We start from the raw sequence: 27,734 nt of genomic DNA, 5'->3' as shown, positions 1-27,734 counted from the left end.
TTAACAAGCTAAAAGTGACTACCCCATTAGTTGCTTAACATGTCCAAATCATCCCAAAATATAATTTTTTTATTTTCTCTCTCATCCACATCACTTTTGGCAACTTTTTTCATAAAAATGCTCCCGTGCTAAACCACCCCAAAAGTTGTCAACTATGGTCTCACACATTATTATTTAATATATTATTTTGTAATTATAAATATTGTTACACTAAAATTTTTAAATCCATATATTAATATAAATAAATATTACATGAAATTTAAATTTGACGAAATTTAAAAGAGCTTATAAAATGACATAATCATAATTAATCAATCTAACATAATTAAAAAAAATGTTAATTAAAATGATTTCCAAATTTTGACCATATGTACTTTACTAAGTCCGCGTGAAGATTGTGATGAATGTTTCTATCACGAATTTCAGCATTTCTTTGAAGCATTGTCGAGAAGTCAGAAATAGGTCCATGCAATACTTCAACCATTAGGGTGTCGGCGGGGCTGTCATCATAATTAAAATCAAACAAACTCTCATATGCATCTCTTTCATCCTTGACAATAATGTTGTGCAATATGATGCATGCATACATAATATCTTTGAGAACATCTTTTTGCCAAAAACGTGCTGGTCCTCGTACAATAGCAAAACGAGATTGAAGTACTCCGAATGCTCGCTCAACATCTTTGCGTACCGCTTCTTGGCATCGAGAAAATAATTTTCTTTTCTCTCCTTGAGGCAGTGGGATAGTTTTAACAAATGAACCCCACTCTGGATAGATACCATCTGCTAGATAGTACCCCTTGTTGTATTGTGTGTCATTTATCGTAAATTCAACTCTCGGAGCTTGCCCTTGTAAGATATAAGTGAATAATGGGGATTGATTTAACATGTTGAAATCATTATTCAATCCTGGAACACCAAAAAATGCATGCCATATCCAAAAATCTTGTGACGCAACTACTTCGAGCATGATTGTTGGTCTGTCATGATCACCTCGCGTGAATTGGCCTTTCCATGCAACTAGGCAATTTTTCCATTCCTAGTGCATACAATCAATGCTTCCTAACATGCTTGGAAAACCACGCACCTCCCCCATTTGAAGTAAGCGACGAATGTCCCCAGCATTGGGCCGTCTTAAATATTCGGTCCTAAAAATATCATTCACTCCTCGAACGAAATTGACTAGGACATTCAATAGCAGTGGTTTCACCAATTCAAACATACTCATCAACATAATTGGCAGGCGCTCCATATGCCAATATTCACATAGCAGCGCTGCACTTCTGTAATGGCGAAAGCCCCCTTCTATCGACTGCATCAAACCTCATATGAAAATACTCCGAATGATTTTCTAGAGCTTGCACTATGCGTAGGAATACGTGTCTACGCATTCTAAATCTTCTTCGAAATTGATATTCTGTATACATCGGTTCATCAGAAAAGTAATCATCGAACAAACGTTGGTGTCCTTCTACATGACCCTTCACTACAAGAAAAACTGCATTCCATAGCGTTTTTAAAACGCTGTCTTTAACAAACGATAGCGTTATTACAAACGCTATATTATCCCATGTTATTAAAAGTCTAGACCTTTTCATAGCGTTTTTAAATTGTGATGTAAAAATGCTATTGAAAGATATATAATAGCGTTTTAAAAATATAATTAGATGTCAGTCATAGCGTTTTATGTATGTAGTCATTGATTATGTTAAATTGAAAATACTTACTTTTAATAGCGTTTTTCAAACGTTATGCAGAAATGATGTTGAAAGGTATACAATAGCGTTTTTAAAATGTAATTAGTTATCAACCATAGTGTTTTATGTTTGTAGTATTATTTACTTTTAATAGCGTTTTTAAAACGTTATGTGAAGATATGCAATAGCGTTTTTAAAATGCAATTAATTATAAGTCGTAGCGTTTTATGTTTGTAGTCGTACTTACTGTGAATAGCGTTTTTAAATTGTTATGTAAAGATATACAATAGCGTTTTAAGAATGTAATTAGTTATCAGTCGTAGCGTTTTATGTTTGTAATTATCCTTACTTTTAATAGCATTTTTCAAACGTTATGTAAAGATATGTAATAGCATTTTGAAAATGTAATTAGTAATCAGACATAGCGTTTTTTGTTTGTAATCATCCTTACTTTTAATAGCGTTTCTTTATTGTTATCATTAATCATTTTCCTAACATTTATTAATTGTCATATGAACAATTTCATGGCATAACAAAAACTTTTATATTTTTTTATCTTTTAACATATGAATAATTGCAACAAATGATAAACATATAACACATTAAAAATTATACCTTAACATAAATTCAAATATTCTTAATATGTTCGCTACATAAAGCTAAAATATCAATATCCCAAAAGTACGAGTATATTGCAAGACAAAATACATAAGCAAAAGTTTTAAAACAAACTGATTCATAATTTGTTGATCATGGGCGTCCCTCCAAAATATTACACTTCATTCATTAGTTGTGCACCTGTAAGAGTGAAAAATATATAAAATTAAGAAAACAAATGTAGCCAAAATAGTTGAAAACACATGTTCATTCATTAGTTAATTTTATGCAAAGATACGTACCAAAGATATCTACCAAGAAACAATTGAATTTCATCCATTATGTTCATTTCCTATATATTTTGATGATATAATTAGTTACTACAGCTGATTTGTTGTACTATTTATAAATCATTTTTAAGTTGCATGAAATTTTACCTCATTGTAACTTTATTAGAAGGCCAAGCAACAGTGCAACCAACCGCTTCTTCAATTGTACTCATATGTGATGTTGGTCTCCATAAATATGCAGTAGGTTTCTTAGCAACATCAACCCAAACTCTCATTGCATTAGGCCCAAGACGAAGATGATGCACCTCACATAAAGGATCACTAGAAGATCATCGACCTTCTGCAACAATTTCTCCACTTCCATTCCAATCAAGTAAATTGCAAGCATTGTTTTCAGGAGTGAACTTCAGATTATTAACACTCTGTTACATGATAAAACATATATTTATTTATAGATAATATTGATACTTAAAAAATTAAAAGTGAAATGATAGGTAGTAATTAAAATTGTAGTTACCATAGGAGAAGGCATGTGTGACTCCGCTTCACTTGGTTGAGTAAACCCCTACAAGTTTGAGAATAATTTAGTCATTTATAATTTTCAATGAATAGAGTAAAATAAACAGAAGTCAATTAATTTAATTTACCTGAATGTTTACACTTTTTGCAATAGTATTAATAAGATTCATCATCTCAGACATTTTATTCTTCATCTCACATTGACTTGATTCCAATTGTCAAATATGGTCATCTCTTGCTCTTAGAATAGCTAACTTTGTATTAGTTACTCCCCTCCCATTAGCTAATGATCTACCATTCTTGTCAGGACCAAATATGATAGTGAGAGCATCTTGTACAGTATTCAGTGTTGTGCATGAATCTGGTTTTTCATTTGCAAGAACTTGTAGCTTCTCCTATAAATCATTTCAAGTTGACTGTTAAATAAGTCTATGTGCATACAAATACATATGTTTCTACAAACAAAGGGTAAATTACTTACAATAACTTCAGCAGCTTGTGCATTCACAGGTTCACCATTCTTCTTTGTGTGTGTCTTTAAGAAAGCTTGAACTCTTGTTACAGGTTTTGAGCTTTCCCTACTCTGTATCCAAGTACATTTTTCAGAAAGAGAACATATATTTTCTTATGTTTAGCTACCAAAAATATTTATTAAATTTTTACCATGTCATCCATTGTTCGAGCATATCCTCTCCTGCTGCATGTATGTGGGAGTTGTTTCTTCCTCATCTCTTTAAACTTATTGCTAATCGCCTAAAATAAATAAGAAATGAACCAGCGATTGAACATACAGAATACCAAACACTCCAGCAGTAAAAAAAAAAAAACTAAACCAGTATTCTAGCAATAAAACAGTAAACACAGTACACATAATAGTTTTTCAACAATAAAACAGTAACTATGGCAGCAAAGAAAAGAGTATGTAATAAACACTCCAACAGTAAACACTCCAGCAGTAAAAGAAACATACAGAACCAGTATTCTAGCAATGAAATAGTAAACACAGTACAACTCCTCCTGAACAGGGATGGGATGGTTGGTGGACTGTGAATGGTGATAATAGTGTCTCTTGAATAGCTTTGTCAAATAAATTTAGAAACACATTTTCAAGAAGAGAATTGGAAAAAAATAAATCATTTAAAGTACAAAAGTTTCATGAAAACAGGGCAGCAACTGCTCACATAATTTGAATACAATTAAGCCAATTGTAAATTTGGAATCTGAAATTTGTTTGTGGTTGCAAGAGTTCAAATTTAGAGCATAAAGATATTCTAAAAACTAACCATAATTGTAGTCTCAATGTAGCTCTTGAGGCCAATAGATTTTAACTTTCATATGTGCATATCAAGCCAAGACAATCTAATGTTGCTAAGATTATGCAGAAACTACTAAGGATTTCTACTGCCTTAATTTGATCAGACCTGAAATAGTTTTAATTGACTGATATAGCATAATGCATTGTTCTAGAATAAGAATATTATATACTCCATAACACCAAGAAAAAAATATCTTACTTATCCAATCTCTTGATAAACATTTTCACCTAACCAGATATTGAACTGGGTTTTGTTTTCTCTGTGAAAGCCTTAAAAAAAGAACCTTTATCTGGATCATCAGGACTAAGCCATGACAAAAGAAACTACACCCTTGGTTGACTTGCTCTTTTTGCAACCCAAACTGCCTTCTTGTCCTTATCATTCTTAAACCAGATTCCTATGTACTCATTGCTTGAATCACCAGAACTGAAGAATTCTAGCTCAAACACCCCATTAGAAGAAACCAAGGTTTCATAATTATACAAAGTCTCTCCATTCAGTTTAAGGGTATTTTGTCTGTTATACTTTTACATCAAATTCATTCCTAACAATATTTTCATCGAGTGTAACAAGTTCAAAAATAAAAAAATTAGCATAACAGCCTCTTAAACTATTTGATTTAGTAAATTAGTTCCTAAATTATAAAATATAACAATTAAGTTCCTGAATATGATTATTTTTACTGATTGATTGTATTGCATTACCAAATTGATAAATATGATTGAGCAAAAATACAAAATACATCAAACTATGACATCTTAAACTATAAACCCAAGATCTCTATATTGACCCTTTAGCAATGTCATGCAATCTTTTCCATCAATAATGCGTAAAAAAATTCACATACATAAGACTTAATTACCATTATTTAACGAGATTAGAGACTTAATTACTATATTTTATAATTCATAGACCGATTTGGAAAGAGTTGAAATGCTAAAAACCCATTATACTTAGTATAATGTAATTACATTATTATTATATAGTTTTGGATTGGAGATGCAAATCATATCACTTTCCAAAATAAAAACAACAAGCCATTCATTTGGAGTTTCAACACAAATGAAGATCAATGTTACATTACAGTCCAGTGAGCAAGCAAGGCACACTAGTAGTCTCTACATGTACAGCTAACAGGCAAACTATCTACCACAATATAGGCCAGTCGTTTTCCTACTTCTAAAGGCAAAAAATGAGTTAACCAACGAAAAATTAAACAAATTGTCACTAGTCAGTAATGAAATTATTGACTTGGAGAGAAAAAAAAAAAAAAAAAAAGACCAACGGTGGTAAGTCAATTTCTAACTGCAAAATTTATGCCCTCAAGTAATGCATAACCTGACTTGACTGACCTCATTATATTTATTATACCAACAAAATCCTACCCCCTTCCCAAACACTCCATTCAGTCTCCTTAAAAATGACTAGTAGAGAACAATGGGCTTACCAAGTTAGAATGGTGGTCAATATTGCAGCCTCCTTAAGACTTCATTTTTTGTTTTATGTGGCATATGTTATTAAATATAGATGGTAATGGAAATAGAATATATATTTCCTTGAGGGTTGACAAACTAGAAAAAAAAAAGAGAATATTTAAATGGTAACACTTCTATGGTAAGATTTTTTTTTGCCCCTTGATAAAATTGACTCTGTGTTAATTTATAGGCTAGTGATGCCTATAACCTCTGTGTCATTTCTTCTCTGTAGCCAGACATGTCTTCTTATTGTTTATTCTATTTATGCACTCAAAATTTTCTATATATATTAAATAGAATATATATATTCAGTTCAAGTTTTAAATGACAGTGTAACTATTGCTCAAATATATACATTTATATATATACTCAATTCAATTTTTAAATACAAGGGAAAGCATAACTTAATGTGTACTATAAACAACCTTAGCAGCAAGTGCAAAAGAATAATGAACTTCTTTTGCTAAATACAACTTTAATGAAAATTAAACTTGCTACTGTTTATAGTGAACACCATGATTATAGATACCAAAAGCATTAAAACTATAATTCATCAATATCAGAGATGTAACAGCTAAGTAAGCAATGAGTGTTTTTTTTTTCTCAATCTTTCTCTTGATAATAAACCAAACTGAAATAAGTATGGTACCCAATTTATTTGTAATAAGCAGAATGTATATAATACATATATCGAAATTTTGGTTACCTGAAATTGTTTACTGGTTTTTTCACGCACAAATACTCTCCATTCAGTTTCTGATTTGATATTATCAGGCTTTAATTTTAGTCGTTCTTATTCATTTGGTAGCTCGTTCAGCTTAGTAACTAGCCTGGACTTGGAAGATCTCCACAGGTCTCCCATTACTTTCATACACCAGTCTCGTTCCCAATCTTTGTCCACCTTATACCTTGTCTGCATTCACATTAAATATTAATTTATGAGTATTCACCTAAAATTTTTATCTTTTAACACATGAATAAATATAAGTTTAGAACCTTGATTGTTGACCACAAAATATCTTTCATTGATTTTGGAACCTTTCGCCAATCAGCTATTGTGTATGGTACAAGTTCCCTTACAAGAGGACCTATAAATGATGAAAGACTAACCGAGCCTTCCCCTACAGCTTGCCCTCTTGCATTAAACCTTACAGTAATACGACCATCAGGTTGGAGAGCAATACCTTTCAGCTTTGTTGGGCCTCTTTTTCTTTTGTTTTGAGTGACATGCTCTGTAGAGTTAACTAGAAATTCTTCCTGATTATTATTGAGAGGCACATCTTCTTCATGAGCAATAGATTGGCGATGGGAGGACCTTGTATTAGCAGCAGGAGAACCTTTGGTTGATGGCCTAATCAACCTAGACTTGGGTGACTCGTTCATCATAGTTTCTGAATTCTTTTGTGGAGTGTTAAAATCATCTTCAAAATCATTGTCAACAAAATGGCGCAGAGATCTTCTTGTTTTGTTCAGGTTGTGGAGTGGAGATGTTGCTTGGGTTCTACCTAACGCAGTTGCTCGTTGTGGGGACATGTTTTCATCTTCGTTGTCATCCTCATTTGTTGGATTTATACCAAACGCTGCTTCATAAGATCTTTTAGATGCAGGTGGTGAATCCATTACAACTTTAGTAGAGGATGCAAAACGAAGCTTCGATTTCTTCTTCTCTGCCAACTTTCCAAACTTAGCTGCTAATTGCCTCCTCTTTTCTGCCACAATTGCTTTCAAAGCACCAGGTTGCAAGTGAGCTTGAGTTGAAGGTGATCCAACCTCCTTTTCATTGACTAAACCTCCATCCTTTTCATTGACTAAACTTCCATCCTGCTTCTTTTTTCTAGTCTCCATATTCTACCTGTATAAGATTAAGAGATTAAGAGATTTAGTTAAAAGTAATTTGAAATATGCACTAAATTTGCATCATACAAAAACATGTATTTTAAATATGACAATCACAATGCTCAAGTTAAGGAAACAATTTTTAAAGCAGTTCAAGAAACTTAATAAGTACAATAATAAAAAAAAATCATAAAAAAGTAATGACTATACATTTTATGATTAATAAGAAAATGTTGTACTTTTTAACTTTGAGCAATCGGATTCTCATCATGTTGGTCATCATATATTTCTGATTCGTAGTGTCCTCTTGGTGGAGCCTTTAACACAATATACCAATTTGAATTTTCATTCTCCCTTGCGTAAAATATCTGTTTAGCTTGTGAAGCAAGTATAAATGGTTCTCTAATAAACTCTTTTTGTCCTTGGTGTAGGTTTACAAGAGTATACCAATCAACCTTCTTTACACCCTTGCCAACATGTGCCCAATTGCACCTAAATAAAGGGATATGAAAACTGTAATAGTCCAAGAGTATAATCTGATTAATTAACCCATAATATCCTACAACATCAGCCAATTGTGCATCATCTTTAGCACTAGATCTACACATTGTTGTTGCTTCCATATAAACACCACTATTTTGTGCCCTTCTCTCTACATCCTTAGTATGAAATCGCTGCCCATTAATAACATATCCCTTATAGGATATGACTGCTTTACGAGGACCATGTGCTAATCTTGATAACATAGCATCAAATTCTGCAGTAGAAAACTACAGAAGGAAACATTTTTATCACATAATTTCATCATAATTTTAGATTAATACAAATTAAATAGTGTATTGGCCCATACCTTTTCTTCTAACCACAAGGGAAAAAGCTCAGTATGTTGTTTCCAAAGTAGAGTGTGATTGGTTCTTAAAGTATTGTTATTCTTTTTTAGTTGTTGTAGATGCATCCTATATTTTAAAAAGAAAATTAATCACCATCAATAATTAAGCGACAGTGAAATTAGAAGATAATAAGTTTATCCACTCACTCTAAATATTGCTCTGTGACAGCTAAATTGAATAATACATAGCGATGTGCACTAGCTAGATCCTTATCATTTAGTGTAACAGTTACACCACGATGAAGTGGACGACCTTCAAGTATCACATCACTATCATTATATTCGTTACGTCCAATGAAGGAAACTTCGTCATTAGATTGTTTAAAAAATGATGCACAAAAGCGCATTGACTCATCTGCAATGTAACGTTCAGCAATAGATGCTTCGGGATGTGTAGGTTGCATCACATACCCTTTAAGTAACTTCATATATCTACAAATAAAGAAGGAACCTTCCTCATTAGTTAAGGGAAATTCATGTTATACTATTGAAAGGTTACTAAAAATATTTACCTTTCAAAGTGATACATCCATCGAAATTGAACAGGACCACATAATAACACTTCTCGTCCAAGGTGAACAACTAAATGTACCATAGGGTCGAAGAATGAAGGAGGAAAATATCTTTCAAACATACAAATTGTTTCAACTACTTCTGCTTCCAATTCTATGATTTCTTTTACGTCAACCACATGTTGGCATATTCCATTAAAAAATTTGCTAAGTCTTATAATTGCCTCTCTTGGACCATCCTCCATCAATCCTCGAATGGCCACTACCAGCAATTGTTGCATTAAGACATGGAAATCATGAGACTTAAGCCCCATCAACTTACGTTCCTCAACTACTACACAATTACTAATGTTTGAGCTATAACCATCAGGTAACTTTAAATCAAATAACCTTTGGCAAAACATTGTCTTCTCTGATCTAGAAAGTGTGTAAGATGCTGCTGGAAGTCGTATAATCCCATCTTTCTTCACTGGATGCAAGGCCTTCTTGATACCCAAATCCTTTAAATCCAATCGAGCATTAAGATGATCTTTGGATTTTCCATTCAAGCCCAACAATGTGCTAATAATACTATCACACACATTTTTTTCTATATGCATAACATTCAAATTATGACGAACTAACAAAACCTACAAAGATTAAAGACACATCATCAACAAATTGAAGTTACATTTTATAAGCTTAAACTTTCAATTTTAAATAACTTCAAAATATATTAAACTAACCTCCCAATATGGTAGATTGAAAAATATAGATTTCTTCTTCCACATTCCTTCCACCTTATTATCCCGACTCCTTTTTTTAGGATTCATATTTTTTCCAAAATCGTTGGTAATTTGATTTAGTTCTTCAACAATTTCACTACCACTCAAAACTTTAGGGGGGCCTCTTTCTTCTGTAGCTCCATTGAACCATGCTTTCTTAGACCGATATGGATGATCAAACGGGAGAAATCTCCTAGTATTTTGGTATGAAAAGTTTTTACTATGTTTCAGCCTAGTTGCACATGTATCATTACCACAAATCGGGCAAGCTGTCTTGCCTTTGGTTGTACACCCAGCAAGATTTCCATATGCAGGAAAATCGTTTATTGTCCACAACAACATTGCCTTCAAATTGAAGAAGCTTTTGTCGAATGCATCATAAGTATGCACTCCATTATTCCACAATTTGTTTAAGTCTTCAATAAGAGGCTCCAAATAAATATCAATATCGTTTCCAGGTTGTTTACGACCTGGAATCAATAATGACAAAAATGTATTTTCGTCCCTCATGCACAACCAAGGTGGTAAATTATAGATAACAAGCATCACTGGCCAACAACTATAAGTGGAGCTTAGACTTTTATAGGGGTTAATTCCATAAGCAGCTAGTCCGAGCCTAAGGTTGCGTGGTTCAAGATTAAACTCTGGCCATCTTTCATTAATGGAATCCCAAGCAGGTGTATCCACTGGATGTCGCATCTTCCCATCAATACTTTTATGAGTGAAATGCCACCTTAAGTTTTCAGCCATTTCTTTTGATCTAAACAATCTTTTCAATCGGGGTATTATCGGAAAATACCTCAAAACTTTGGCAGCCTCACCAACTTTAACATTCTTTGTGTGTTTATCAACTTTCCATCTAGAAACACTACACTTAGGACAAACATCCATTTTAGCCTTCTCCTTTCTAAATAAGCAACAATCATTAATACAAGCATCAATCTTTTCATATTTCAAATCGAAATTTCTCAAAAATTTCCTAACTGAGTACATGGAATCAGGAAGTACATTGTTTTTGGGAAACATATCACAAAGGAGTTCTAATAGTCCAGTAAAACTTTTGTCTGTCCAACCATTCAGATTCTTCAACCTATATAAAGCTACAATTGATGAAAGTTTTGTGTATTTCTCACACCCTTCATATAAAGGAGTTTCCGCATCCTCCAACTTCTTTTGAAGATCTTCGTTAACAAATTCATCGTCTTCACCACCTCCACAACCTATATTATTGTCCACATCATCCATGGCAGCAGTCGTGTATAAATCAAATGCATCCATATCATTCGAAACTTCGTCAACTTGAGTATCAATGGGTTGCTCTCCATGGTGAACCCAAATACGATAAGTTGGATCCATTCCGGTTATAACTAAGTGCTCAAAAACATCATCAACACAATGATGATTTAAGTTTCGACACTTCTTACAAGGACAGATAATTTTATTTGGAAAACCATAATTTCTTTCTACCATTTTCACAAAGTCCCATGCCGCATCCGTGTACTCTTTTGTAGCTCTACATATTTTTAAAAAAAAAAGAGATTAACCTTAATATATTTTCTTAGGCCTTCAATATTACTTGAAATTTAAAGTTATTTTTGAAATAATACCTGTTTAGTTTCACCCAATTTTTGTTCAACATTTTCTTCACTTAGCTGCTATCTAAGCTAGCTATATAAGTCCTAGTCTTCTTCATAATCAAAAAAAAAAAAAAAATCAGATCAAGAGAAAAAAGGACAAAGATATTTAGTTGTTTATAAATTTATTTATATGTGAGGAGTGTGACATATATAGGCAAAGATACTTTGCCTTATAGGATTCATACTTTATCAATTGTTCAATAAAGAATATGAGATCAAGTTCGAAACTGGAGTAGAGACAAAGATCACAGTGATCTTTGTTCTTCAACCAATATAATTCTTGTGTTGGTTTCATTATTTCTTTTCTTCTTCTCTATTTAGTTTTCTGGGCTATATTCATTTTGGTTCACTTCTGTTTTTACTAACATTACATTCTGCACTCTACACATTTATTTAAATGTGCCATTGAATATGTTGTTCTAGTTTTGAGAAAGAGTTTCCTTTTAACTACTGACTTTGTTATTTGATCATGAGTATAACATTTAGAACAAGAGATAATACCAATACAAACAATAAATTTAGTTCAAGTTTGATTTAAACAGAATAACAAAAAAATAAGATCATTCAATCTCTATAAGCATATAAGCCCATTAAGGATTAAACCTGATGCTCTACAGAAATGTCTTCTCTCTCTCTCTTTAACCTAAGGTAGAAATGTCTTCTCTCTTTATCCGAAGGAAAAGTACCTGCAACAATGCACAATATGTTTCAATAGGATTAAAAAAAATATGAGGAACAAGTTTGAGAGAATACAATAATGAGCAAAGGAGAGAGTTATTGTGCAAACATTAAAATAATTAATAGACAAACGAAACAAAATATCTTGAATGGAAATGAAAATTAGTTTCACTTTCTTATATTTAATATAACTTGTAAATACTATAGATAAGAAAATGAAATTCAAGACAAATCAACCAAAGACAACAAGTAGCTAACATTCTTTCAATACATATAAATACACAGATATAATAAACCCAACAACTATTTTTTTTAGGAAGACTAGTAGATGTTAGAATTGTAGAACACTCAACAAAAATGCATAAACATTAATATCCTAATATTTAAGCTACAATTAGAACAAGTTTTATCTTTCTTTCTTTCTCTACAAAAAGAAGAAATTAATTAAAATATCTAAAGAATATTCTATTGATTGTTTTTGCATATACAACAGTGACAAAAAAAAATTGTAATAGTATTGGGAGGGAGGGAATGAGCTTGTGAATATTCTTGTTCTTGATGTTGATATAGTTTGAGTGACATGAAAACATGCATGCACAGACACATTTTGTGCATTGATATCAAGTGAAACTATCCATAAACATAACACTTACTTTTTGGCAAGTCCACCTGTTGTTTATGTTCGTGGAGTGAATCCTGAATAACTGAAATCGACGAAACAAATACGCATCGAGCCTGTGCATCAATATTCAGGATTAGTACAACAGAATAAATGATCATTTAAGCTTGTTAAGGCATAAAGGACAGTTACGAACTAGTATGAACAAAAAACGCCAAGTACAGAAACACTATACCAACTTCAACACCAGCAAAAACACTCTCCAGAAATTCAGAACCCGTGTAAATTACTTTTATTGTACTCTTGTGGTCCTAAAATGATTGAAACAGAACTCATATAAACTGCTTTTATCATTAGGCAAAACTGATAAGATCTTCCTGCTTCAAACAATTGCTAACCCAGTAATTCAGAGAAAAAAACAGCAATAAAATCCAGACCAATCAACCCAGAATTCAATTCCAGCAAGAAAACAGTAAAGAGAGAGAGAAACAATTTAGTGCCCATCAAGTGTTCTTGTATCAAAGTTGGTAGATAACTTTAAGATGGAAGTACAACCTTAAGTTTTCTGAATCCAATCATAGTTTTGATTTGTTTTCTTTAATTAGTACCATATAATTCACTCCAAGTAGAATGAAATAGCTCACTTTACCTTTATATTTGGATATTAAATAGAACTCATCATAGAGTATATGACAAAAATAGAGCAAACTCATATAAGAAAGTAGATAATATGCCAATATTGTTTTAGTTAGTTTACATACAAAGTATTGGCTTATAAATGTATAAATCAAAATCAAAAGAACAAAAAACAAGTAAAATATTTTTCAACAGCCCAGAAATTGTCTATTTGATAAAAAATAATTGAGAACAAATAAATAATCCCATCATTTCATCACGAGAGAAACCTCTAAGAAACCAACTCCACCAAAAATTGACTTAATTTCATTTCACCTACGAGAATCTCAGCTCAGTACATTATTAAAATTTCTTGAAAACCCAAATGCTGATATACATAAATTAGATTAATCAAAACATAGATATGGAAATTAAAGAGTAACATTAGATACCTGATAGAGATGAAATGCGGAGAACCAACGAAGAGAATTTAGGGGGTGAAGTTTTCTTTCTTTCTTTCCTTTCCGTTTTTCCTTTCCTTTTTTCCTGAGAATTCAGGGGAAAAAAAAAAGAGTATGAAGAGCAAGCACTGTATTTGGGTTGAAGATCGACAAGTAAAAGAGGCCAATTTTTCTTTTTTTTTTGAGCAAAGCCAACTCAAAAGATGCTTGGGAGACAAATCATTAGGGCACAATTGGAAAAAACTTGAAAAGGAAGTTGAAATTTTCAGGGAGAGAATTGAAGACATGGAAATGAAGAGAGAGCAAAGCAATGAGATTTTGTCTAAATGCTTGGAGTCTCTTTCATCAGCAAATGTGAGCTTGGAAAGGATCATAAAAAATGTGGCTGTAGAAAAAATTGATGATGATGATGATGGCAAGTTCATTAAAGGCATAGAAAAGAGTGATTCAATGCGTTTAGAATTGGAATTGACTGAAGAGCTATTGGTAGTTACAAGACTTGCTTCTGAGGCTGAAGAGAAGGTGAATGAGTACAAAGAATTGAGGAAGAAGGAGAAGAGGGAGTTGGAGAATAGTGTGGTGAGTTTGACAGAGGAGAATAGAGATACCAACAGTTTGCTGAGAGCAGCCTTGTTGGAGAAGGAAGCTGTGGAGAAGAGGTTGAAGGTGAATAGCGAGCAGAAGAGAGTTGCCCTTTTGCAGATTGCGGAGCGAGGTTTGCAGAGAGTTGGTTTTGGGTTTATGATGGGAAGTGGGAACATTGAGCAATCACTAGAGAGTTTTTCAGGAACCAAGTCAGATAGCAGTGAGTGTGAAGAGGATGCAATATTTCGTAACTGTTTTTATTCGTATCTATTAGATTTTGCTGATTTTTGGTTTGTATTCTACAATTGACTTAATTGGGTAGTTAATAAAATTTATATAGATCTGGCTCCCCATTCCCCATGGTCTGTCTCACCAAATCATACATAAGAGAATTTTGGTTCAGAATTTTCTTATATGATCACCACGCCCCATGCTTCTTATTGATTTATTTTATTGGGTCTAAAATCTGGACTTGATTTCGAAATTCTGACAGGATGATTTACTTATTTGTATGTAAACTCATACTCTGACGTAGAAAATAGGTGAATTTTTACTTTTTAAATTTTAGGTGGATTGGAGATCTAGACATATATGTAATTAAGATAGTGGGGTTGTTGAAAATATATAGAAGTTTCCAGGATTTTGATGAGGTATAAGGGTGTGGCTCTTCTAGTAATTGTGAATTTTAGCTGTGGGTTCATTTCAAATTTTATAGAAATTACTTGACCTGTGCGTTGTGGTGCCTAGTTGAGCTTGTTAGTGATATAAGGTTGTAACTTTTCTATCCTCTCCACGAATAAAAGCCTGGTATGTATGTACTAAGATTACCTTACTTTAGTTGATTAAGAATGGCCAACACCAATTTCATTATTAGCTTGAAACTGGAACTAGATGATTGACCTTTGAGAATCGGAGAAATGTTAAAACTATCTAATTACTGTCATTTTGAAATTTTCTTATTAGGCATCAACTGTGGAGAGGATAATGAAGAATTTACGGCTTGAGATAACTAAGTTGAGGCGATCTTTGGAAGAATCTAGGTATACCCTTTACCATTCAATTACTAAAGAGAAAACTACAACATTTTTAAAAACAATTCTATCTGTTCACATCTTTCTATGCCCCTTGGAGTTTCTTTTTGGTGTTTTCTATTACTTAACATCAGCACTATGCCCAGGTCAGACACCGATTGCAGAGTCTTACAGAGAAACAAGCTCAAATTATTGAAGAAAACAAGTTATACATCAAGGAGTTAGAGGAAAGAGAGAGAATTGTTTTTAAAAATGAATTTAATGTATACAATTAGAAGAAACAAAAATGCATGCACTTACTTGCTTGGTAGAGGTGTACTTCGGAGCTGCTTGATTAATTGAGAGAGAGTGATCGGACGGGAGAGGCACCGACTGAGAGAACCGAGAGAGACCCTTGGCTGTGCTGACTGAGAGAACCGAGATGCGGGTGGGAGAGGCGCTGGGTTCGTCTGGGTTCCTCTGAGAGAGATTCACAGTGAGCGGGTGGGAGAGGCACTGGGTTCGTCGGCGCTGGGTTCGTCTGGGTTCCTCTGAGAGAGATTCACAGTGAGCGGGTGGGAGAGGCACTGGGTTCGTCTGGGTTCCTCTGAGAGAGAGATTCACAGTGAGTGGGTGGGAGAGGCGGGTTCGTCTGGGTTCCTCTGAGAGAGAGATGGATTATGCTATGGAGTGAAAATGGAGAAAATGGGAGAGACGGGTAACGTGGGAAGAGAGAGAGAGACGGGAATGAGGGAGGGGAAATGGGTTTTTCTTTGTCTTTTCCTTTTTCAATTAAGCTGCTTTGACCAAAAAAAAGAAAAACAATAAGCGCCAATGAAATAATACTCCCGCCAATTAATGAACAGTGTGCTGTATAGATTATGTAACTTTTTAATAGCGTTTTTTTAATAATGTCCAAATGCAATGCTATTAATGAAGCTTTATCTTGTAGTGCTTATCAATGTGGGCTCTCTTTCTTCCTTGTCTTGTTGAGCTACCCCCATCCATGAGCACTTTGAAATATTGAGCATCATGATCATCAGTACACTCTGCAATTATGATATCCTCTATACTCATATTGTCGTGCGGATTCGAAGAATTTGGCGAATCCATTGTCGAACTTAGAGTATATGATATTTGGGAATGAAAGATGAATGAGAGAGTAAAATGAAGGATTGAATGGAGAGTTGAGTAAAAGGAAGATTAAAATTTGGTATTTATAGACATGGTGACATATATATGTAGCTGTTAAAATGTAGCCGTTAAAATATAGCCGCTAAAATAAATGATAATTTATTTAAATAAAATAAAATGCATAATAATGCGGTTGTAAAATTACATAGCAATTACAACTTCAGGATATTATTCTTAATATAAGTACACAAGTTTTCATGATCTTTCTTTTGTTCAGGAGTCATATGCGACGTGTCCATGATGAGATAATCCATGTATTTTGTCATCCTATTATCTTCTGCCTCTTTCTCTTTTATCGCCACAAATTTCTCCAATGCAGATGATTTCCGTTCACTAATCTCTATAAATCTAGTATGTGTGTCTTTTTTTTCCTTCCCTTTACTCTTTGCTGCCTTTTGGCCAGTAGGGCGCACTTCACGTACTTCATCATCACTGATGTCTGCATTGGAAGAAGAAGTAAATGCCCCTGATTCTGACACCTTTTTTCTCTTACCACCTTTTGGTTGGTACATTGTATTCCATTTCGGCTCATCCTTTAGCAATCTCCAACAGTCCACAAGCAGAAAATTTGAGTTGCTATTTTCAGATTTGTACAATTGATGTGCATTCTCAAGAATTTGCTCATCAGACCAACCACTTTGACGTGCATGTTGTACTCGTTTATAACACCCATTGAAACGCGCCCCCTTTTGATTCATCTTCGTTCCAATGATCTTTGCATTGCCTTCCTGTTCTTTCTTGCTCGCCTTTTTGGTTGGTGTTGTAGTATTCTGCAATGACATCCTTAGATGTATTAAGCCATCCACTTATCAGAAGTATAGTGGCTTCCTTGCTCCATTTGACTTTACCTTTATGCCTTGATTCATCTTCATTGTGTAGAACTACATTTTACAACCCTTCAACACCATGTTCAAGTTGGGTTTCAGAGACAAATGTCGATGATGTTTCACGATTCAAATCAATACTAGACTTTTCCATACTTGGCATGTAATTTCTTGAAACCATTCTGGGTTGGTGTAGGGAAGGCATATGAAAGACATGGTAATGAATTTGTTGGTGTGAAGAATGGAGCTTGTTGGGGCGTCTCAAAAGAGCCAAAATTTTGGAAAGGGGAGGAGGATATGAGATAATTTTGAGAATTTGGAAAACTTTGATTAAATTGAGAATATTGAAAATTTAAATTTTGGGGATTAGTAGAGGGAGTATTTTGAAAATTTTGATTAAAATGAGAAGATTGAAAATTTGGATTTCGGGGGTTGGTATGTGGAGAATTTTGAAAATCCATTGGTAAAAAAAAAATTGTGATATTGATAATTTTGAAGAAGAACATATGAAATGGTGTGAAAATTGAATGAAATATATGAGTATTTATAGAAGAAAAAAATTGTGTGATAAAAGAAACCAGCGATAAATAAAATAGGGTCACAATTTGGATTTTTTTTTACAAAGATGTAACGTTACATTATATATATATATATATGTATATATATATATGTGTGTGTGTGTGTGTGTGTGCGCGTGCATAATTAAAAAAAAAAAAAGTGAAAACCTAAAAGTGACAATATCTGCTTCAATTTTGAAAGCGATGACTCCTCTCCAATTTTGAGACTCTCATCTATCAAGTATCCTATCAGAAAGTCAACAAGCCACACATCTTTGCCATCAAGCACTACAGTCGCTCTTGAGTAGAAAGATTGGTCAAAAGAATGAACGAATCTATTCAGCTGAAGTCAAATCAACCAAGTTTGAGGCCTACTACTGCCACGCCCATGAGGTAATTCCACAAGCAATTCCTAGACTCTCTTTCTTGCTTCTGTTCTATCTTTTACTCCCTACTTTTATGTTATTTTAATTATTCTTTGCGCCGTAAGGAAGAGGAGCTAGAGAGTACTAAAATTAGTCTTCAAGAATGCTTGAATATAGAGAAGCCCTTTGTTGCCTTTATGAAGTATCAACATGCAAAGTCGCATCATCATTCAAGACCTTGGTAGTCCCATTGACTGGGACCTCAATTTTGACATGTATAGTGAAGAGATGAATTTCGTCAAGGGCGATTATGACGAAGACAAGTACTTAGCTGACCTTAACCTTCCTCCAACTACTTTCCTAGCTAGAGAACTAATATTGCTAAACATGAAGGAGACTTTTTTGGCGCTCTTGTCATTATCCCCGAAGGAGATTCGTTAGACGTAAGATAATAATCCAATTCCTCTAAATATGTCCCATTTGACCCTCCTAAATTTGACTTTTCTATATGATCTAATAGAAATTTTGAAAGCACTTCTCGCGATCTCTCTGCCTCTCATCCTCCTTTAGTCTCTATTGACCAAGCAGTTCAGTCAAATAGTCGTATCTCCGATCTTCTAGCTTCTTCTACCAATCCAGCTCATGAAGACATCAACGATCAAACCATCTTGGATCCAAAGGGCCTTCATGTTGACCCTAAGGAATTTTTTGTTGCCTCTGACTCTTCTTGAATTTTTACTTGTATTTAACTTATAATTTTATTTAGAAACTTCTCTTTATATGTTTATGGTAGACTCTTCTTTTGGTCGATCTGTAGTATTATACCAAAGAACTTCCTCTTACATTTCCTTCAATGACTCTATCATCTCATATACACTTTTCGATATAGTAATCTCTTCACCTCCATTCTTACTTTGCTAAAAGTTTTGATAAGATTCAGATTAATCATTTTGTTCTTCTCATTCAACAAATTTTACCCTTGAAATTTTGTTGGATAAATTTTTTCTTCATCCCTACACTTTTCTTTTCTCGGTTTCATTTCTTTCTTTTTGCTTAAAACCTACATCAACTGTTGGAACTTATAATATATAATAGCATGAATTATTAAAAAATAGAAAAAGTGCTTTAATGACTCCCTAGAAGAAGAGTCTCACATTGGTTTAGAATACTCTCTTGTAAGGGTATATAGAGTGTGGACTTCAGCCTTGGGGTTGTGCCCCAAGGGGTACCCACTTTTCTGGGAGAGGGAGGAGTCACACAAAGGCTCACCTGACCACCACACGCGCGCGCCGCCGCCGTCCGACCGAGCCGAGTTGGTTGGTTGGTGTGCACCTTATTATTTTTTCTAAAAAAATTATTTATTAAATATTTTTTTTATTTAATAAAAACGTTGGTAAACTGAAGACTTAATCTCTTCAGATCGGATTAATAAAAAAAACGTCTTTATTCCCGTTAATTAAGATCGGATTTTTTCTTTAAAAAGAGCGATTACTTTTCAGAACGATATATCTCTTTTCAGAAAAAATAACTCTCTTTACGATTAAAAATCCGAGCAGTAGTATCATTAAGGGTGTGGCATACGACGGTTCTCTATAGTGCAGTGGAGGTCCGATCACAGTTTAGACTGGGCTGTTTTATCCTGGGGACGACGGGGCTGATAGTCTGCTTGCACGAATTCTGGGCAGTGCCGCGAACGTCTTAAAGAAAGCGACCTAGTCCGCGACTCAACCCAGATAATCATTCGGTAATTTCGTTCCTTTTTATTTCTGCAGCAACTTAGTACAACAATTTTAAGACGTTTAGTTTCTGCCATGACTACCGATGATAACTCTGATGTTGTTGACATTAACAAACCATTTCGTTTTGAGGGTAACCACTTTAAAAGATGGAAACAGAAGATGTTATTTTTCCTCACAATCAAAAAGGTTAACACAGCTCTCACTACTGATAAGCCTACTGCATCTGAAAAGGATGACAACGATGAAAAAGAGAAACAAACTAAGGCTTTAGATGCTTGGGTCGAAAATGATTTTTTATGCAAAAATTTCATTCTCAATGGTTTATCTGATGACTTGTATGACTATTATAATTCTGACCAAAATGCTAAGGAAATCTGGGACGCACTGCAAAAGAAGTATGACACTGAGGAGGCTGGAACCAAGAAGTACGCTATCAGTCGCTACCTCAAATTTCAGATGACCGATGACAAGTCAGTGGAAGCCCAATCTCATGAACTTCAGAAAATCGCTCATGAAATAATTTCTGAAGGTATGTCTTTAGATGAACAATTTCAAGTTGCTGTGATTATTGACAAACTGCCCCCTGCGTGGAAAGATTTTAAAAAATTTCTCAGGCATAAAACAAAAGAATTTTCACTAGAAAGTCTGATCACTCGCCTTCGTATTGAGGAGGAAGATCGTAAACAGGACCAGAAAGAAGAAGTGCTTGTTGTATCCAGCAACAACAACACTAACAAAAGGTCCACTGCAGTTCTGAAACCCAATGGGAAAAATTTCAAGAATCAGAATCGAAATCAGAATTCAAACCGCAACAATCAACCTCGGAACAATAATCAGAATTGGAACCATCAAAGGAACCAAAACAGACAGTAGCAAAACCCCCCTAATAATAAGAATGAACCTGCTCCATTTCTGTGCTTTGTTTGCAACAGACCAGGTCATATTGCACGCAAGTGCAGGAACAGGCCAAGCTCTGCTCCGCAGGCTAACCTGACAACTGAAGAGCCTTTCACGGCTATGATATCTGAGATCAACCTTGTTGGTGGATCAGAAGGGTGGTGGGTAGACACTGGAGCTTCTCGCCATGTTTGCTATGATCGGAATATGTTTAAGACACTGCTGCTACTGAGGATAAGAAAGTGTTGCTGGGAGATTCGCACACTACAATTGTTGCTGGTATTGGAGATGTGGAATTAAAGTTTACCTCTGGAAGAACTGTGATTCTTAAGGAAGTCATGCACACTCCAGAGATGAGAAAGAATCTGGTCTCGGGCTACCTTCTCAACAACGCGGGGTTTACACAGACTATAGGGGTTGATTTGTTTACTTTAACTAAGAATGGGATATTTGTAGGGAAAGGGTATGCAACTGAGGGAATGTTTAATTGAATGTTGATGTCAATAAAGTGAATGCTTCTGCTTATATGTTGTGTAGTATTAATACTTGGCATGCTAGACTCTGTCACGTTAACAAGCACATAATCAAGAATATGAGTAGTTTAGGGTTAATTCCTAAATTATCTTTAAATGATTTTGAAAAATGTGACTATTGTAGCCAAGCTAAGATCACAAAAACACCCCATAAATCTGTGACTAGAGAATCTAAGCCTCTAGATTTAATTCATTCTGATATCTGTGAACTTGATGGGACGTTGACCAGAAATGGAAAACGTTATTTTATCACTTTTATTGATGACTGCTCTGATTTTACATATGTGTACTTGATGAAAAATAAAAGTGATGCTCTTGATATGTTTAAATCTTTTGTGACTGAAATTGAAAATCAATTTAATAGAAAGATAAAGAGATTTCGTAGTGATAGAGGCACTGAATATGATTCGAGCATTTTTGTTGATTTTTATAACTCACATGGAATTATACATGAAAGAACTGCACCATACTCACCTGAAATGAATGGCAAAGCCGAAAGGAAGAATAGAACACTTACTGAATCAATTGTTGCTATTTTGCTTAATTTTGGTGCTGCATCTTTTTGGTGGGGAGAAATATTATTAACTGTTTGCTATGTGCTTAATAGAGTTCCAAAATCAAAAAGCAAAATTTCTCCTTATGAGATCTTGAAAAATAAACAACCAAACATCTCTTATTTTAAAACTTGGGGTTGTTTAGCATATGTTAGAATTCCTGATCCTAAAAGGATAAAATTGGCTAGTAGAGCATATGAATGTGTGTTTATTGGCTATGCTGTTAATAGTAAAGCATATCGATTTTTTGATTTGAAAGACCATGTTATTTTGGAATCAAATGATGCTGATTTTTATGAACATAGATTTCCATTTAAATTGAGAAATAGTGGGGGTGCGTCATCTAGTAACATGCCTATGATTAGGGACATTGAGCATCATGAGGGGAATGAAACTGAACCTAGAAGAAGTAAAAGAGCTAGAGTCTCTAAAGACTTTGGTTCTGATTTTTGTGCGTATACTTTAGAGGAGGATCCTTCGAACCTCCAAGAAGCTATGACCTCATTAGATGCTGACCTGTGGCAAGAAGCCATTAATGATGAAATGGACTCTCTTGAGTCTAACAAAACCTGGCATTTAGTTGATTTACCTCCAGGATGTAAGACTATAGGTTGCAAATGGATTCTGAAAAAGAAATTGAAACCTGATGGTACTGTTGATAAGTACAGGGCACGTCTTGTTGCCAAAGGTTTTAGACAGAGAGAAAATGTAGATTTCTTTGACACATACTCACCTGTCACAAGGATAACATCTATTCGTGTGCTTATTGCTTTAGCTTCTTTACATGATCTTGTTGTGCACCAAATGGATGTTAAAACTGCTTTTTTAAATGGTGAATTAGAAGAAGAGATTTACATGGACCAACCTGAGGGATTTGTGATCCATGGTCAAGAACATAAAGTGTGCAAATTAGATAAATCTTTGTATGGTTTGAAACAAGCACCTAAGCAATGGCATGAAAAGTTTGACAATCTAGTTATCTCACATGGTTTTAAAGTGAATGAAAGTGACAAATGCATTTATTATAAATCTGAGAATGACATTTGCACCATCATATGTTTATATGTAGATGACTTGCTTATTTTTGGTTCGAACTTACATGTCATAAATGATGTAAAATCTGTGCTATGTGAAAACTTTGACATGAAAGATCTAGGAGAAGCGAATGTGATCCTTGGTATAAAGATCACTAGGTCTGAAAAGGGAATTTCTTTGGATCAATCTCATTACATTGAGAAGATTTTAAAGAAATACAATTACTTTAACTGTAAACCTGCGTGTACACCCTATGATCCCAGTGTAAAGCTATTTAAGAACACTGGTGATGGTGTAAGACAAACAGAGTATGCGAGCATCATTGGTAGTCTTAGGTATGCCACTGATTGTACTAGACCCGACATTGCCTATGTTGTGGGACTACTGTTCAGGTTTACTAGTAGACCTAGTGTTGAGCATTGGCATGCTATAGAAAGGGTCATGAGGTGCCTTAAGAGAACTATGAACCTTGGATTGCATTATCAAAAGTTTCCCGCTGTCCTTGAAGGATATAGCGATGCTGACTGGAACACCTTGTCAGATGACTCCAAGGCAACCAGCGGCTATATTTTTAGCATAGCTGGTGGAGCTGTTTCATGGAAGTCTAAAAAACAGACTATTCTGGCTCAATCTACAATGGAGTCAGAAATGATAGCACTAGCTACTGCTAGTGAAGAAGCAGGATGGTTGAGAGGCCTGCTAGCTGAGATCCTTTTATGGGAAAAACCGATACCAGCTGTGTTGATCCATTGTGATAGTACCGCGGCTATTGCAAAAGTTCAGAACCGTTATTACAACGGTAAAAGACGTCAAATACGACGTAAGCGCAGTGCTGTTAGAGAGTTCCTCTCTACTGGAGCTATGAGAATGGATCATATACGCACTGATGAAAATTTAGCTGATCCTTTGACGAAAGGATTAGCTAGAGAGAAAGTTCTTAAAACATCAAAAGGAATGGGACTATTGCCCTTAGAATGATGAATCACACATGATGGTAACCCGACCTATAGACTGGAGATCCCAAGAAATAGGTTCAATGGGTAATAACAAGTTATGATGTGATATGAGACAGATCATGCTATTACTTAAAGTTAACTTGAAGCATGAATTCCTGAAGCGACATAAGGATGAGTTAATCGAAACTCTTAATGAGATCTATACTCTATGTGGAGTGGAGTACCGAGCTACAGGAGTACTCTTGATAGACTCACCTACGTGAATGTGGAAGTGGGGCCGCTTCCTATGAAATTTTAGGGCAAATTTCTAGAGCGTTCACTATACTGGGATAGACGTGCATGGCCATTAAAGCACGGGCTTTTGGACTACACCCTAGAAAGATTGTGGGTGGTGCAATGTTAGAGTTAGAGATAGAGTTCAAGACTACGTGTCACTCTAGTATATCCTAAATTGCATTCACTATGCAAAGGTTCAAGTCGAAAGATACCTTTGTTTATGCTCAATCTTATTGTTCTTAGGTTACTGCTCGATGAAAAATATTTTTTAAATAATTCAAGTGGGGGATTGTTGGAACTTATAATATATAATAGTATGAATTATTAAAAAATAGAAAAGGTGCTTTAATGAGTCCCTAGAGGAAGAGTCCCACATTGGTTTAGAATACTCTCTTGTAAGGGTATATAGAGTGTGGACTTCAGCCTTGGGGTTGTGCCCCAAGGGGTACCCACTTTTGTGGGAGAGGGAGGAGTCACACAAAGGCTCACCTGACCACCACACATGCGCTCCGCCGCCGTTCGTCTGGTTGGTGTGGTGTGCACCTTATTATTTTTTCTAAAAAAATTATTTATTAAATATTTTTTTTATTTAATAAAAACGTTGGTAAACTGAAGACTTAATCTCTTCAGATCGGATTAATAAAAAAAACGTCTTTATTCCCGTTAATTAAGATCGGATTTTTTCTTTAAAAAGAGCGATTACTTTTCAGAACGATATATCTCTTTTCAGAAAAAACAACTCTCTTTACGATTAAAAATCCGAGCAGTAGTATCATTAAGGGTGTGGTATACGACGGTTCTCTATAGTGCAGTGGAGGTCCGATCACAGTTTAGACTGGACTGTTTTATCCTGGGGACGACGGGGCTGATAGTCTGCTTGCACGAAATCTGGGCAGTGCCGCGAACATCTTAAAGAAAGCGACCTAGTCCGCGACTCAACCCAGATAATCATTCGGTAATTTCGTTCCTTTTTATTTCTGCAGCAACTTAGTACAACATCAACCGCTCAACCTTTTCTCGGTCAATTAGCAAATATGCTTCTGTCAAATCATATTATGATCTTTCGATCCTTCTGAATTGACAATATTGTTTAAAATCTTTATTAATCTTTCAATCATCTTTATCAATAAAATATTTTTCGATCGTCCACATTTGACTTTACTAATAACATTTTGAATAGAATCTTACATTGATCCTTCGTTCTTCTTCAATTTGATTTTATTTACCATTGTTATCCAGATTTCCGGATAGCGTTTAGATGGATAGCCTCGGGGAAGAAAAATTATCAAAGTCTTTCACGAAAGATGACCAGAGCTCGCGGATGGATAGAAAGGCTTCGCCTCTCCCGTTTAGTGTCCAGCATACTCTTTCAAGCAACCGCAACCCGGAAGCTCGTCAATTCTCCCGGACTCCCGAAGGGATATCCTTCGGGGAAGGTCCTTCCAGGAGAAGCTCTTCAGGTTACCTTCGCGGATACAGTTCCGTGCCTCGCACGAAAGAAGACCAAGCGGTCGAGTCATGGAGGAGGCATAGTTGAAATGATACTCACCTGACACAGGATCCCGCCTGACACGCCCGACAGGTCGAGGCCGCACACATCCCAGCACGCCTAAAAGTACCATTTCGCCTACTGTTCCGCTGACAGCCTGGAAAAGACAGCTGCCTTTTTACATTCCCCATGTTTTCATGTAAATATACCCACGTAGAGCCTGGTAGCCGTGCGACTACGGTAATTGTATCCCCTATTTATGGCTGGTGTAATTAAGACCCAGGGGAGCAGAGTAAAACCCTAATCCAAAACTCTAGCTATAAAGACCTCCTCATTTTACAATAGAAGGGGGGCGAACAGATAACATAGCAAGAACTCTGCCAAAATCTCTGGAGCTTCGTCTTCTTCTAGAGAACCCGAGAGAAACCCTGTGAGTTTGTGAGGTTCTTGTACACCAGCCCTTTTACTGTAATTCTCTACAAGTATAATAACATCGACTCGTGGACTAGGGCTCGTTAACGCCTGAACCACGTAAAAAACCTATTTGTCTATTTATATTTCTGCACTTCTACAGTTCTTATCTTTTTATTATTTTGTTTGTATTCGTTTCCGAAAAACACGGTAAACATTTTGGTGCTTTCATTGAGAGTTGTAGGGAGTTGTTAGTCAGCTCTTTTTCTGTGTACGTTTTTTGTATTCACTCCGTACTGAAAAGATGGTGACTACGAGAAAATCCGCGGTTGAAAAGAATGCTAGGGTCAACCCCGATACTATGATGGAAGATGCGGTACAAAACAAACCCTCGGCAGCCCAGACCGAAGGAGAAAGTACCCACGACTCGGACTACCAAGGTGAAGACCCGACATCCCGCCAGGATCGGGTCAGTACTGAAGATACGACATACTTAGAAGACGAAGAAGAGTATGTCCGAGACGGTTACTACAAAGACGGCTACTACTACGAGAAGGATCCAGAACTGGTCCAAGTAGCCGAAGAACTGGTGGCCACTAAGGCCAAGCTTGTTGAGCAGGAGCGCGCCTTCGAAAAAGTGCAGCGCATGATGGAGCGCCTCCAAAGCAAGTTCGGAGATCTAGGCGACTCGGACGAGGACGCCTCTGTTTTAGGTGGTGCTGATGCCACCATGCCGGATCCAGCCGCTGCTGGACCATCCAAAGCCGCCCCTAACAAGGGCAAAGAAAAAGTAGGGGAGCCTGTGTGCACTAACGCCCCTGCACCTCCTAAAGACGTGAATCACCAGGCCGACTGCCCCCCCCCCCCCGGCGCGCAGAAGGTCTCTGGCGCTCCTAAGCCCAGACGTCCTTCAGCCCCAAGGGGGCACTCTGTGCCTAAAGGGCCCGGTGTTAAGGCACCCAGGCCTAGGGGAAGGAACAACCGCCCCAGTGATTCCGTCAACCAGGACGGTCGGGCTGCAGACACGCACTCCGAAGATAGCTGGTCCACGGTGGACCTAAGGAGAAGGTTGGAGGCCAAGTATGAAAAGGCCAAAGGAGAAAAGGCCCGGCCTCGCGGGGATGACCTGCGAAATCATCTCAACGACAAGCTCCGGGGACGTGACCTCCCGGAGAGCGATACAAAGAGGCTCGAGGAACAGATCGCTGGCTTGACCAAGCTGGTCCGGAAGCAAAGTGGGGCCCTGTCAGACTCTGAGGAGGAAGACCCGGAACCATGTATTCGGAGGATCGCGGAAACTTCCCTCCCGGAGAACTTCAAAATGCCTCATATAGAATTATATGAGGGGAGGACAGACCCGCGCACCCATCTAGCTAAATACAACAAGATGATGCAAGTGGCGCG

The 27,734-nt window shown here is 35.8% G+C and overlaps 1 protein-coding gene across 1 annotated transcript; it reads right to left on the bottom strand.

The window, feature by feature from the left end:
- Positions 1 to 337: 337 nt before the first annotated feature.
- Positions 338 to 17,476, bottom strand: LOC133825380 (uncharacterized). The gene is made up of 3 exons (XM_062258333.1): positions 17,029 to 17,476; positions 843 to 1,020; positions 338 to 737 (listed from the first exon to the last, which is right to left on the bottom strand). The coding sequence occupies exons 1-3, from the start codon at positions 17,474 to 17,476 to the stop codon at positions 338 to 340; spliced, it is 1,026 nt and encodes a 341-aa protein (XP_062114317.1).
- Positions 17,477 to 27,734: the final 10,258 nt, after the last annotated feature.

This window comes from Humulus lupulus, chromosome 3, assembly GCF_963169125.1.
Source record: "Humulus lupulus chromosome 3, drHumLupu1.1, whole genome shotgun sequence".
Taxonomy (NCBI): Eukaryota; Viridiplantae; Streptophyta; class Magnoliopsida; order Rosales; family Cannabaceae; genus Humulus; species Humulus lupulus.
Note: the sequence above shows the minus strand (reverse complement) of the source record. Positions and strands in the feature narration are given on the sequence as shown.